The 16492-nt window shown below is 23.6% G+C and overlaps 1 protein-coding gene and 1 long non-coding RNA gene across 7 annotated transcripts in view; one reads left to right on the top strand and one right to left on the bottom strand.

Moving 5' to 3' along the window:
- Positions 1–16492, top strand: part of LOC107994875 (uncharacterized) — a 28132-nt gene that overhangs the window by 3703 nt on the left and 7937 nt on the right. Inside the window, exons 1-3 of one of the 6 annotated variants that reach the window (XM_062079740.1) lie at positions 10753–11003; positions 12750–13079; positions 13528–13623. The exons of 1 other annotated variant lie outside the window; for it this stretch is intronic. In XM_062079740.1, coding sequence (XP_061935724.1) covers positions 13600–13623 — 24 coding nt within the window. In that variant the 5' untranslated portion in view covers positions 10753–11003; positions 12750–13079; positions 13528–13599. Of the gene's footprint in view, positions 1–10752; positions 11004–12749; positions 13219–13527; positions 13681–16492 lie in introns of those variants that run through there. 4 more of the 6 variants (XM_062079755.1, XM_017051989.3, XM_017051992.3 and 1 more) reach the window with 4 other exon arrangements.
- On the bottom strand, positions 5914–10444 carry LOC133666719 (uncharacterized). The gene is made up of 2 exons (XR_009831236.1): positions 10303–10444; positions 5914–9205 (listed from the first exon to the last, which is right to left on the bottom strand). It is a non-coding gene; the product is annotated as an uncharacterized LOC133666719 (long non-coding RNA).

The raw sequence follows: 16492 nt of genomic DNA, 5'->3' as shown, positions 1-16492 counted from the left end.
TATTATATACATGTGTATATCGTTTTATTTCGATGTAATTGAACGCAGATTTCAGAGTATCTGCTTTTCTATATAGAGTACATATCATATTTTCACGATTTTCAAAAATATACTTCATCTTTTTACTCGTGATATTTCCAACAGAAAAGAAATTACTGATCTTTTGTTTAAACTTGATTCCATTTTAATCGTAATACAAGAGAAAAAAAAAACAAAAAATATTGTAATTGTATAAGGAAAAATTAATTAAAAACGTAGCAATTTTCTATTATTTATTTGTCTTTTTAAATAAAAACATTAATTTCTTTTTTATTTTATTATTTAATATTGTCTGTTTCTAACTATTGAAAAAAAATTTATTTTCCTATAATTTATTTTTATTTGCAATTTTGTATAATTTTATTTAAAATTTTATTTAAAATATATAATAATAATAAATATATAGTAATTTTATTTAAAATATATAATATAATAATTGATTATTATTTCATATGTTCTTCATAAAAGTATCAAAAATAGTGTGTTTCATGAAAAATCATAATTTATCATTTCTTCTTTTCAAAGAAAAAATTAAATAATAATAATAATAAACTGCGTTTTTAATTAAAGACCTCGCATATATGTTTATATAAATGTTACAGATGAAATTTTGATGCATGTTGCACGCTTAGACATAATATAAACATAATGTATCGACCATTTATGTAGAATTTCTTTATTGTTTATTCATGAAATACGCGTTCAAATGATTCGTAAAATTGTACAACTTGATTCCAGTCTATATTTTTGTCTAATTTTATACGAGTTATAATTAAAATTTTATATTTATATTTATATGAAAATTGTAACACAATTTTTAATTATTTTTGAAAAATTTTTTTGAAAAATTTCATTTCATTTTGAAATTTTTTATTTCATCGCAATTATATATTAATTTTAATAAATAATATTAAAAATCGTAGTTGTAAAAATCGTAGGAATATTTATTTCAATTTTTCAGACTGGAATTATATAGTATAAGATTCGAATCAAGCGTTGACATTTATTAATCGTTTATTGTATTATACACGATTGCTCAAACATTTCGATGTATATTATACAAAATTATACGACTCAAATTGTATCTTTTTAGATATTTATCATGCTATTATGTAATAAATTGTTAACTCTGTAGCAAATCACGAGAGATTTTTTTTTATAACCCTGTTTATAATTTTGTTCTTTTCATATTTTCAAATTAGATCAAAATAGTTAGTAATTTAATATAATATAATACAAAAATTTATAATATGTTATAAAATATTTATAGAAAATAAAATAAGAATTGTTTTTATTAATTTTTTAAATATTTTTCTAATTACTTTACTATATTACTTTACTATAAATATTTTTATTATAATCATCGAAACGAATAAATTTTCAGAAAAAATATGTGTCCATAAACTCGATCATATCAAGATGAATCATGCATTTAGAATATACTATATATCATAAATATTAACACTTTTTATGATCTCTTCAATGATATTTAATTCGACGAATTTTTTTTTCATTTATAACCTCAATTTCTTTTTTTTTTTAAGTATAAATATTCATTTTTATTTAAAATTACTGTTTTTAACTTTTTGATAATATATTATTTATTATTTTGGAAATTAAATGAATAAGAATACCCCTTTCAAATTATTAAAATTATAAATTTCTTTAGAAGTTATTAATATATCGATTAAAATCTTTAAAACTTTCGTAAAAATTCTAGAAACACTTTATCGTTTAGATTTTTAATAAATTTAACACATCATTTTCACATTTTTCCAGCATTTTTTTTTAAAAAAAATCAAAATTGTCTGATTTAATTATCTAAATACCACATGTTAAATACTAGGTGAAATAGCGTAATCAATTACTCATATCCTCTTACCATCGTTCAGAATGTGGTGGCCTTGCAAACTCTTTGATTAGTAGCTGATCATCGTTTAGAATGGCCAAGCCATTTTCTTGATGAGAAATTCTAGTAGTTGTGTATTATTTCTTTACTAAGGTAGGTCTGATATCGAAAGTTGATATATCAACAAAGTGAAACGCGCCATTTTTCGTGATATTCGCATATGCTTTTTTTAGGTCATGTGACTCGAGTACGGTCGAGGGATTTGCGATATGAAATGAGATGACTGCGTGCTGAAGATTTTTTGACGAATTTAAAAACTGAATTTTTAATTAGAATACAATGATTTTTACATATATAATAATAGTACTTCTGTGTTTGCGATTTCATAAAGTTTTTTATAATTTTCATTAGTGAAAAGAATATATGATAAATATATATAGAAGATATATATATAGAGAAAATAATTTTTCAATATCATGCATTGAGATTTAATGGGAATTATTTTTGAATTTGAAAGATAATTTTAGATTTAAAAAAAAAGAATTATATATATTTATTCATTGGAAATTTTGCATAAGTTTTAAAAAAAGAGTTTGCAAAATATTTTAAATGACATTGAATATTTTTGAAATTAAAAAATTATAAAAATGATAGTATTTAATAAAAGTAATTAGAAAACTTAATAAAAGAATTATGAATATTTACTGAAAAAGATAAAAGTAGTGTATAAAACTTTTTTCTTTTCTTTATTAAAGAATTAAATTTTTTGTTTCAGTATAATGTTTATATATATGTGTGTATATTATGAGAACAAAAAGTTTAAGTCTCATTTTTATTGAATAATAATTTTACATAAAATGCGTTTAGAAAGGTTTGTTGAGAGTGTAAAAGAGTAGAACATGCATAAGGCAAGATCTTTAATACCTACAGCATCTAGTTAAAATAGAAAATTTATTCGTTTTTTGACTTCAAACAATTTGCGACTTTTAATCTGCTGTTTGAGAAAAAAAAAATAAAAAATAAAAAAAGAATGAAAAATTTTTATTTCTCTCTGCAGTTGAATGGTTTTTCGTTTGTGTAAATTTATTCATATACGTAAAATTCAAGAATGTTTGCCTTTTTTTCCATTTATTCGAACATATATAAATATATATACATGAGTAAAAATATATATTTTTTTATATTTACAATAAAAATTTCTAATATAAATACAATATTTTAAATATACATTGGATAAAATTCTTTTAAATAAAAAATCTTATATTATATTTAAATCATTTTACAATTAAGATCTTTATTTTTCGAGAGGTTAATAGCACGAAATAAGTACTTATTCATGTATATTTATATTCACTTAGTCTAAAAAAAAGAGAATGAATTTATATTTTAAAAATTTGCAAAAAATAAATTACGAGAGTTTGATTTTGTAATTTTTTCATTACAAAAAAAGAAGATTTAAATTGTTTTGAAAATTTAAAAATTTTTATTAAAATTTTTAATTTGATTAATTTTATTTTATTTTTTTATTTTTAAATAATTTTCTATTGAATTTCTCTTTTCTGTTTAAAATGTATTTAATAAAATTTTTATTACAAAGCAAAATAATATCTGAATGCAACTTTACATGCATTTCAAATTGAAACAAAGATGTCTCTTCTCTCTTTTATTAGATTTCCAATTTTCATGCATAAATGTTTATGTTCAAAAGAGCTCAGGTAAATAAAATGGCAACAGTTATCTCGTTATGAAAATTCTTGAACAGCTTATGCATTTGATGCGATTATAATGCAACAATCGTCGTTCCTTGAAGCTACAAATACACGTAATTATGTGACTAGAAATATTATTTGATTTCTAAAACGAACGACCATGGTCTTGCTAATTTTATTTAAAAATTTAAATAACTTTATAAATATTTATTAAGAAATGAAACGGATTATTTTCTCGCTTTACATTTAAATATTTCTAAAAATATTCTTCACTAAGTAAAAATATCTAATTTTTCTAATTAAAATATTCGAAATACAAATTCAATTTTTTTTATAAAAAAGAAAAAAAAATACGATTTAATTGCTAAAATATTATTCTTAATTTTATTATATGCGGAGATATTTTTTTTAAAAATATTTTTTAAATCACGTTTTGTTTATTTATTCTCGTAAAATGAATTTATTATAAATTTAATTATTCAACATTTTTAATTCAAATGTTTTCCATCCATTATATAAATACACGAAACGTCAAATGATCATTTCTCGCGATTAAACACATTCATCTATTCGTCAGTGTGGTTGAATACTTGACACAAAAAGGAAAAGCAATTTCCCTTAGATACTGTCATACGATACGAAAGAACAGAAGATTCTTCTCTCAAAATTATACTCTTGTAGTCATTCTTTTCCCTTTATCGTCGAAACTTGGAATATTTCCAGCAATATCCCCGCAAAGGTACTATTGAAAATATTAATATTAACGGTGATTGATTTCTTTTGTAAAAGAAATTCGACTATTTTTTTTAAAAATAAACATCCATTGAAAAGATAGTTTTAATATAAACGTGAAAAAAAAATAATTCGATAATTACTTGAATTAAAATTAAATTATTCTTCGTTTATTTAAATGTCAATCATATTACCACTTTGATAGTTTAATTTTAAATAAAATATTCAGATAAAGATTTAAATAAATTATGGGGAGAAAAAAATATTTTTTATTTTATTCTATCTTATTGTAATTACTAATAATGGTAATTGTATTGATACAATTAAGATGAATAAAAGTTTCATTGTATACGTTGAATTACGAGTTATAAATTTTCAATTATCCTTTAAAACCTTTTAAATAAAAGCACGAGAAATACGAGGTAAGTGTCATCTTTTAATACTACTATTGTGGCAGGATATTGGGTCAAATCAATATTAGATAATCCCGGTTTTCCAGTTATAACGTGTTCGCAGACTTGATGGGAATTCTAGCTATAATTCTATAACCAATAAGAAGCAATAAGAAGAATTTCACACTTTCTCGCCTTTCAAAACTCGTCTAATTATTTCTTCTAAATAAGCTCTCGCTTGTTGATTAAATAACTAATCAACATGTGAACGAGATCCACTCCAAAATGTTTTATCATTTCATTGAATTTATGTGACAAACTTAATTTAAACAAGTAGGTTGTACAATTTCTGAAACTTTAAACTTTCTTTTTGAATCTCGAATTTTATTATTTATCGATAATGAACGAAATACGCTTCACTTTAAATATTTGTTGATTCCATTTAGGAATTTTATTTTTTAATATCATTGGATGTGAATAATCTCGTTTTTAAATTGTGTACATATATTTATTCTTGTAAATTTATTAAACTACATAACTATATTCAATATTAATTATAACATCATCCAATCCTTTTGCGATCCAAACAGCATTTCATAATTTAATCCTCAAATTTTGTTCAAACTTTATTTCAAAATATTATAATTTAAATGTATATTTTTTCAATATTCAAGACAATTTTATCAAAACTCTTCTCTCTTCTCATTTCATTATTCATCTTAGTACAATCTTTTTCATTTTAATTGAATAATTTTGATGTATGCGAAAAAGAAATTCACGGAGTTAAATTTTAGATAAAAATACAAAGCAGCGTTAAGCTGGCCCGGAACCGGATGCAGAAGGCGAGGAATCGATCTTACCTTGAGGGTGTTGGCCAAGTACAACGTTTACGGCCGCCTGAATGCACTGCCATAGCGAATCTCCTGAACCGGTCATCCGGTTGAATCATTTCGACTGGTTAAAAGGAAAAGCGTGCAGCCACGCAATGCTCGACAAAGTAAAAATGGAGACGATTCGGCGTTAAATGTACTTAAACCAGCGTTTCTCAACCTTTTGAATTGCGAACGTTTCGTAATGACTAAAAAAAAAAAAATTTGTGCATCTTCTTTTCATTTTTCATGAAAAATAATGCTAATAGTAAAGTTAATAGTAAAATTACTTGTTATTGAAATTTTGAAAATTAAAAAAAAAATTTTTTTTTAAAAATTTATTAAAATATTTTTATTATCATTATTTACTATACATTTCTTTTATTAATGAAATTACTTCAAACGATTACTTAACAATCGAAATAAATACACGCAACATTTTCTGCTCAAACAATCCAAGAGTTGAAAGTAGACCAAGAATCGAAATTAAATGGAACAAGGTAAATATTTACACATGTCTCTATATAAATTAATATAAATTATGTACACGAAAGGTAGTAGTAGATTTCATGTAACAATACAGGAATGGGTTTGTTTAATTTACATATTGCACAAACATTAATTTATAATTAAAATTTCGAAATGTATCATCGAACGATTTTTTAGATCTTGTCTGATCTATATATGATGCCATTAAATGTTCAATATTTGAAGGATTACTCTTTGAAAGTGATTAAACTTATATATACATTTATCTTAAGATGATCAAATATTATTTTATTAGTATAAATAAAATCAATCCTAACTAATTTTTATTTGTTATGTAATAGTTGTATGTAATAGTTAATAAGAAAAATAATTAATAATACATGAATATTTAAATAACACAGAAAAATAATAAAATATTTTATTCTTTTTTTAATATTCACTTCAAAGTTACCAATAAAATGATAATTGGAAATGAGAGGCACGGATCGATTAATGTCCTCTAACCGATAAAGAAGCCGATCAATTTGCTTTATGAATAAAAATTATCAATATTATTGAATAATAATCCATCAACAAATTTAATTAAAATTTCAAATACATTTTTCATCTTTCATCATGAATAAAAATAACGAAAATAAAGAATAAATCTAATAAAAAATTTAATTTTTTTATTTAATAAATTGCTTTAAAATAATTTTGTCATTACCACATTTCGATAGTGGCGGAAAATTAATGGATTGGCATCCATTTAAGCCGGGCGTGCGATGAAAGAGTTCATCGACCGAGAGTTTATCGACAACAACTATCGATAAATCGAGCGGATCCACGTCGATTAGAAATTCGCGAGAAATCGCGCAGACAGACAGAGGGGGCTAACCTCCAAGACGTTTGCAATTTCCTTTTCGCAGTATTTGTAACTCAAGAGCAAGATATTTTACACGCTCAATTTCCATCGCGTGTCGCGCGAAAGTGCATCATCACCACCGAACACAATTTCAATTTCTCACTGCATTTAGATTTATTCGTATGAAAGTGTTTCTCATGGATAATTTCAATGATACAGTTCATGATATAGATTGTACAATATCGTATATCGAGATGGAATATTTTTTTCCATTTACTTTCATAAGTGAAATTTATAATATCTTTGCGTGACAATTGATGGTTAGAAAGAAATTTAACGTCAATTGTTTTGTTGAAAATTGTAAAGAGAAAAATAAAAAATTAAAGTTAAAATTGTAAAAATTATATTTTTATACGTTTTTTTGAAATAAAAAGATTTTGAATATGTTTTGAAGAATTATTTAAGAAATGAATTTAATATAGGAATTTAATCAGATATTATTTTTCTTCTATACGATATTTTATTTAAAATTGAAAGATTTTTTTTTTTAAAAAAGCTTCTAAACATTATTTTCAATATTTTTTTTTTAAAATAGTATATGAATATGAATATTTTAAATTATTTTAAAGTATAATATATGAAGATTTTTTTATTTTGATATATGAATCATTTGAATGATAATAAAAAAAATCATTGTTTTATCCTTGAGCAAAAAGTGAATGATCTCATGTGGATATTACATTCATACAAGATTAACAGAGTCATGAAATAGAATACACATATTTTGTAATGTAAGTCATTATACATGTTTTTCTATTTAACTATAGCTCAACATAAATATCACATTTTCTTTAATATATATAATATCTGAATTTTAAAATATTTAATTTGTTATTTTCAATCTTTGAAATAATTTCAATGGCAATTAGAACAATAATGATAATAATAATAAATAGATATATCTTTTCAAAAATTTTTAATTGAAAAGCTTTGGTACGTGATACTATATATGTTCTCTGCTTAGCACACTGAATATAGCTATATACTAGTTATTATGTTTTTGTTTATTAAGATATTAAATTGCTTATAATTGAAAAATAAATCTTATTCATATCATTTTATCTTTTTTTGTATCTATAATCTTTCAAAACTATATATATATATATATATAAAACACATGTTCATATCTTTTATTCTATCAATTTCTGAATAGCAATGATTTTTAAGAAATCATTTCTTTCATTCTTAAATGATTTTTAGTACTTTTTTAAATATAATTACATATTGTCAATTAAATACATATTGCCATATTCTTCAAACCTAGAAAAAAAAATTATCATTAATTTTTAATTTCTTCTTTTATATAAGAATTGCATTAATTGAATATTACAAAAAAAAAAAATAAGTATGAAATAGAAGAAAAAAAATTTATATCCATTTATAATCAATAATCTAGAGAAGAATAAACATAGAGATATTAATTTATAGAAGGAAATGATTCGAAATTAATGAAGAATTATAAAATTTTGATTTTTTTGATATAAAAAATCGCGACACATCTCTTTCCACAAATATTTGCATTGTACTTCCTTTTTAAAAACTTTGTTTTTTATATCGTTTTAATCTGTGAAGAATACATTCGTATATATTCGATATAACGCGAAGAATAAACTCTCGAAACGCGATTCAGCATGAATTTTTTAAATTTTAAATTCACCAATTCAATATGGAAATATTCATCGTACGATATACATTTTCAATTCTTCAATTTTATTCTATGCTCCAATTACGCAATCATTATTAATTCTAAAATTAAATTTTTTAATTTTCATTAATTTAAATATCTTTATTAAGAATTTTTGATTGTCATTCATTGTGACGAATATTAATTTTATAATAAAAGAGCAAAGATTAAAAGATTAATTATTTCAAATTGTTCGATTTATACAACGAAGCATGAATTCATGTTAATTGTTAAAAGTAAAATCGAAGAGAGAACGATAGAATTTGAACAGGTGAAAGATAAAAAAAAAAGAAAAGGAGACAAATATTTGAACGATTTGAACAGAAGCCACGAGAAAAGGTGGTATCAAATAAATTATGCGTCACAAGGAAATAAGAAGGATGAAGGCATCAAATGCTCAAAGAGCGTGTCTTTGGGAAACCGAGCAGACGGGGATCAGCCGTAAGCGTTTTTAAACGTCCGACATTTTTCTTCTTTTCCTTTGTGCTTCGTGTCGCAGAAAAAGTGACGCTTTTATGTAGCGAAGAAACACTTGAGCCTGGAAAATACATTCGTTTAAAGCGTGCAACAGGTATATTTACTTCAATTTTATAAATACATATCTATTTCAAGTATTTTTAAAGATATAACTACAGGTGATTAACTTAAGTCAAAATAATTTTAATAACAATTTTGGAATCAATATAATTATATATTTATCAATTTAATTATCATTGATAATTAGTCATTGATAATTATCATTGATAATTAAATTGATAAATTGATAAAATAAAAAATAAATTAATTTATTTAAAAATTAATAAAGTTAATATTTTTCACAAAGAATTATATTAGAAAATCTCAAAAAAATATTCGGTAAAAAGTAAACAGAATTTTAATTTCTAAAAAATTTTTTTTAAATTTGGAAATGTTAATCATTAGTTGAAAATAGAATCTATAAAAATATAAAAGTTTATTAATGGTAACAGATCATATTCGTAATAGACAATTTTTCTATTTAAGTTTTTACTTTATGCTTCGTTGCTTGAAATGATTTCAATTACGGTCTGTTTCTTTAGAATTGTGATTTTTTATAACTTTTTTTCGGATTGAATTATTTCGATAATTATATATTCATTTTCTTAAAAATATTTTTTCTAAGAAAATTAATTTTTTTATTCTGATTTTCAATAATTTTTTTTTTAATTATATATTTTTTTGAAAAAAAAATATTTTTAATGTATCAATAATTCGAAATAAAATTTCGAATATTTTTGTTATATATTTGATATTAAATCGAACAAAAAAATTGTTTTTCAGCTTTCTCATATGTTTTTTGAATATTTAAATGTTCAATTAATTTTCATTATTATTAAACATTTTCTTAAGTAAACGAATTAATTAAAATATAATTGAATAATTTCTACTTTATTTTACGGTTTAAATCTGTCCGCTCCAGAAACGCTTGTTCAACATTAATTTCTTTTCAAGAGTTTAAGAAGTGATTAGAAATACATTTACGAAGGAAATCTCAATGAAATTTCCAAGTATTTTACAAAGGAAGCAATTAAATTATTCTGAAACTTCCTTTCAATATTTTGCATTTGTCATAGTCTATAATTATCATCAAAAAGCAATCAGAAGTGAATTTCCTACCTGATGTGTCCTATTAATGGAATTCAACTTTTCTTTTTTACAAAAGATCGATCAATTCGATGTCTTGTATTATAAATCCATCATTCGTTATAATTTTAATCTTATTTTCTTTCACATTACTTGATTAGATTGTCAATTTTTATTTTACGTAGAGAAGAAATGAATGAAAATAACCTGTTCGACTATATGTATAGGTTAACTTTAGTGAAAGTTACATATCAGAGTTTTTCTTTTTCATGAAAATTGTTTAGAAGACGAATCAAATTTCTTGAATCATATTTTATTAAGCTTATATTACAGTGCGTAAAGTATTTCAACTCTCTATTTATCAATTTTTAAAAGTTTCAAAGCAGCTATTAAAAATGTGTCAATTTCTTACGGAACAATACTGTGTGAACAATGTATTATATTGTATATGTTTCGGACAGTGATCCAACATTTCTTTTGAAGAAAAAATCAATTAAATCCCTTTGATGTTTCTTGGTTACTCATATTATGTTCTGTTTTCTTAAAAAGTTGTTATCGAAGTTGTTATTAACTTTTTTTGCAATCTTTAAAAGCTATTATTTTAATAGTATTGGAAGATGTAAGATTTAGAGGTTAAGTTACTATTGAATTGCATATAATTTGAATATTAATAAGTTAAATTTGAATTTTTTCTTTTTGTGTATAAAATAAATTTTTCTAACAATTTCCTCTAGGTAAGTTATTCGATATAAATCATTCTTATTCGAGTTTCATTCAAAAATATTCTATTTTTTAATAGTCAAAAAGTTATTTCAAATTGAAATCGTTCTTTTATTTTAAAATAGATCTCATCCAAAAATAATATATTTCAATTATTGCACCAATTGGAAATTTTTTATCAAAAAATTTTTTAAAAAATTTATTGAAAATCATCAAGAATTTCTATCGATTTATTTCATCGTATTTTATTTCTAAAAATCAAACTAATCAATTCTGTTTAACGTTTCATCGTAATTTATTTGACATCACATATGATTTCATTTGTCTATCTGAAAAATGATCATCAATTTGTTTTTTAATTATAAAATTACTAGAAACTCATAATTTTCAAACTTTAATTTATCATTGAAAGTATACTTAGTCTATACTTAAAACTTGTTCATGCATTTCTTTTTCAAATTTATTATTTCGCGTTTCCGAAACTTTCACTCGATGTATTGAGTATTCTCTTTAATCTCATTTATATCGAGAATTTCACTTTTATAACATATCTATTTTTTATAGAAATAAAGTATATTCGATAAAACATTCAATAATTATTCAACATTATTATTAGCATTAGTTTTAAATTAATTAATTTTATTTCATTTAAAATATAAAATCATAATATGAAAATTATATTCGATCAATTAACAAATTTTATTATTTCTTTTTTCTTAAAAAAAAACAAACAAATTATTTTAATTAAAATTTCTAAATTCTTTTTATTATTGTATAATATAAACTATGAAATTTGATAATTTATATTTTTCAACATTAAAAAATTTTTTTTATAGAAAATTTTAAATCAAACTTTAAATAAATATATAAATTATTTTTAAATTATTTGCTATGAGAAAATATTTTAAAATTCATATAAAATATATAACAATTTGTATTTAATTTTCCTTTAATATTTTCCTTTTTTATTGAAATACAAAGATTGTGTTGAAATGAAATGATTTTCAATTTGATTAAATTTGATTTTTAATGATGAGTTTTTATTCTATATATTCTTAATAATAAATATAAAAGTATTTTCATAATTTTGTATTTTTAAATTTTCCATAAAAGTATAAAATTCACAGTTTTATTCAAAAATCATATTCAAAGATAATTCTTTTTTTTTTTAAATTAATATTCTTAAACTCGTTTAAACAAAGCAAAAATACGATATATCTATTTTATGAGTTTCGTGAATCGTAAGTATCGTTAAGTAATACCCTCATATTTTTTCACAAAAATCCATTATACGAAATTCTTGATATATGTAACCTACATGTATCTATGCACGTGTCCAATATAGTTGCAAAAGTAAGGTTAAACATTTGGTATATTTTATATAATTCTATACTTATTACACATATATTTTACGTATTTATATATAAATATAATTTAATATAATTAAATAATCTGAAAGTAAATAAAAATTTACAAGAAATTTCCTTAAAAAAAAAAAAAAAAATAAGAATATTGAGATTTTAAAGTCTCGAAAGTTTCAAACTTTTGCAAAGTTTCGAATTGAAGTTTTGCGAATTTAATAAGATTTCATTCAATTTTTATTCAAAATAAGAAAAAATATCATACAACGTATAATAAAAAATTTTAAACAAACTACAAAGAAAATATATCAAAAACTATTATCAGACAAATATTTTTGCAACTGATTGTACATATTTCGTTTCGGTTTCTTCTTCACTCAAAAATCTTTGCGATTTCAGAATTTTTATCAAAGAGATGTTGATCTCGAAAAAGCTGCTTTTCCTGTATAGACGAAAATGATTGAAGGATGCTAGTGGCAAAGGACAACATTTCACTGAAAATCTCATAGTGTGACGCATCATCGAGGCGATTTGTGGTACGAATACGAGCAACCGGTTCGTTCTAATAACCTACTCCCACGAGGGTCTGTGCACGCTGAAAAGCAAAGGCGAGTTCAGTCGTCGGCTGATCGAGGTCCGGGCCTGTATCGTGGGGCCTGATACGCCGATGCTAGTGCCGTCTACTATCCTCGCAGAGAAAGCTGGGCCTTCGTTCCTTTCGCGCACACGGTACGTGGATCGAGCAGACTTTTGACCCTGAATACCGGTTCGGTGTCGGGTTCCGGTTGTGCTGGGTGTAATTGTCGGAGGGTTTTATTGTGCGGGGAGAAAGGATAGTTGGAAATATCATATATGATTAGAGAATAGAGTATGTTGGAAATTGTTGGTAGATTGAAATTGTATTTTAAAAATTGTTTAATTTTTTAAATATATCGTTTTAAAAATTTTGATTGATTGATTAAAAAATTTGAAATTTTTTGATTGAATTATTTAGAGAAGATTTGTGTATATTTGATTATGAAAAATTTTTGTTGACTTGGATGAAATATTATTGTAATAGTATTTTGAAATATATCAATCTTGATAATGAAATAAGTTTTTGGTAATATGATGTTTGAATAGAATAGAATAGAATAATAAAATAATAAATGAATATATTTCAATGATATTATTCTAGTGAGGAAGTGAAACTAGTGAAGTGTCGAGAATTAATGAGATAGGCTATGGATATGTATTAGTAGCGCAGTGTATGAATAAAGTGCATGAAAATGAGGTATTAAGTGTTACATTGAATATATATTGTTGGAATAATTATATTGAAACTGTTTGGGTAAGACTGACCCATATGGATCAATATTATATCTAAATTTTCATTCAATAATATAACAAATAAGTTGTGTAATAAATAATTGCTAATAAAATTTATGCGAGGCATAGAAAATATTATGAAAATTATATCAAAAAATTAATTTATAGATTATTTAAATCAATAATTGATTATTATTTTGTAGTTTTTCCATTTCAATTTTAATATTATGATATTTGGATATTATATTCGATCATAATGCTCTTTACTTAATGATAATTCAGGCATTTGTTGATTTTAGATAAAAGTAGGGCGTTTATTTTCCTTCCGCATGAATCATCAAATATATAAATCAATTTATTCAATATAATTTATATATTCGTAAAATTATATATATCGTAAAATTATTTTATGAAATTATGCGAAAAGAAATTATATATGAGATTATATTTCATGGAAAATATTTGTCTTTGCATAAAATCATTAAATAACGTAAAATCATAAATCTTAATAAATTTTGTACTTTTTTCTTTTCATTCTCACGACACGAAATACAATGGATAAAAATAAAGAAAAAAAGAAAGGAAGCAAATTTAACTCTTGCCGTACAACTCTCGTTGTTGACCTATATACCAGTTAACGTATTACTCTTATTAAACGAATCTTATTAAACATTACCACTATTGTAAACCTGAATCAAGATCAAATTATTTTATCGATTTATTAGAATCATTTAATTGTTATTTCTGGAAAACAAATTTTTCTTCTTTCAGTTCTAACAAATGTTTTCATTGCACATTTTTCTTTAATAATAGTAGATAATAATATTGTAAACTCAATTAGCTCATTCGAACTTTAAAGAAATAAAATTTTATATGAATCAATTTAATAAACCAATTATATGTAACAATTATAATTATAATCTATTTTATTCGCGAAATTAAATATTAATTGTTTCCAATATAATAATAATTATAATATAATTGTTAGGATAATAAATCATTACCTATAATATAAAACTCCTATCAATTTGGTTACTAAACATCATTAAATTCTTCAAATAATTATACCTAATTAATTCAATATAATTACAATTATAATAGTATACCGAAAAACTCCTATTAATTATTAAATATTACCTCTTCATTCATTAACAAATTTACACTTGCCTTCCTCTTCTTTCAATCATATCCTCCAAGTACCAGCAAATATCTTCCTTATTCGGTGGATTACAGTTTTTAAAACAGATTTCGCTTCGCTGGCGAACAATATTCGACTTTTTTTTTATTATTTTCCTTTTTTTAATTAATCCTGACACGAAATTCCGAATTTCCGACGGAGGTGGTTAAACCACCGAGCTGCTTTACATTATCGATCCTTATCCCTCCTCTCTCCCTCTCGCCTCGGCTATATAGAGACTTTGGCTTGCTTGTTTTCCTTGGAACCTAGTTTGAACTACTAAATTTCCATTTTCACTCGACACGAAGTGAATTTTCGTCGTGAGATTCCTTCGTTCGTTCGCAAGTCGCGTCCGTTCAACCTGGTTCCGTGGCCACGATTTCGAATTTTCTCGAAGCGAGAGGAGAGATATCGTAGTTGTTCGGAAGCTTTTCATTACATTTAATGTATTCCAGATCCGCTTCCTCTGGAAGTGAGCCGACAGCTTTTTCCTTCGTGTTTGGATGGAGGCTGAGAATTGGTACTCTCTCATCCAATGCGCTGGAGACCGGTTGCGCCTTCTGAGAGGATTACCTACTTTCCGTATATTTGACACGTTAATGAGACCGCCATTTTTGAGTAGTTAAAATGGGGATGAAGTATTTTTTCGAGAGAAAATTTGTTTGTAAATTATATATTTGTCGATCTATTTTTTTTTATCTTTTAGATCCAATTTTTTTGAAACAATGATGCTTCGGTCGAATTTGAATTTTTTTACGGCTTTTTGAAATAATAAATGGTATTTTTATTGAAATTTAATTTTAATTTATTAATTAATCCAATTGTAGTTTTAGATTATGAAAAATTTTACAAGTTTTTATTTTTTAATTTTCATTTAAGAACAAAATTAAGAAAAAAATAATTTAAAAAATTAAAAAAAAGATATTTAAGTTTTCTATTTGCAATTATTTTTTCTATCTCATGAGAAAGAACTCAATTGCATTTAATTATATTTATTTAATTAACTAGATAAAATTAATCTTTTTTATTTTCAAAAAAATTATTTTTCTGCATCATTATTTCATTGATAATATGATATCCGTGATTCTTTAGCGATATTAGTTTCAATCGTGATACAATCTTTAGGCACAATGTCTATATTATTTCTGATAATGCATTTATAGTAATAGTTTTGTAGCAACCGGTTTGCCAATTTCTCCTTTATGATTGTAACTATGGTGTTCTCTACTAAGTTGGAATGTCCTCGTCCAGTTCGGTCTCAAAGCTTTGTTAAAATTACATTTTCATACAATTGTTGTCCTGTACCCTAGTTCCTTGTATGTTATCATTGTAATATTACTTTGGGGTATTGTTTCCTCATTAATGAAACATACGACATACAAGAATATTATACAATATGGCTGAATGTAACAACCATACACGTAAAATTGTAACAAGATGAGATATAGCTGAAAGTGAAATCATAGAATTATATCCAGTACTTTGACTGAGTGTGAAAAGAAACATTTAAGAGGAACATTGTTTTATGAAATAGAATTTCATTTGTTATTCGTGTTTAAATATCCATGTTCCTCTTGAAGAAATAGCATTGAGAAAACTTACGTTTCTATCTTTATTATTATGCATTTGGAATGAATAGCGAATGGAATGGAGCTTG

This window comes from Apis cerana, linkage group LG1 (assembly GCF_029169275.1).
Source record: "Apis cerana isolate GH-2021 linkage group LG1, AcerK_1.0, whole genome shotgun sequence".
Taxonomy (NCBI): Eukaryota; Metazoa; Arthropoda; class Insecta; order Hymenoptera; family Apidae; genus Apis; species Apis cerana.
This window is presented reverse-complemented; position numbering and strand designations above follow the sequence as displayed.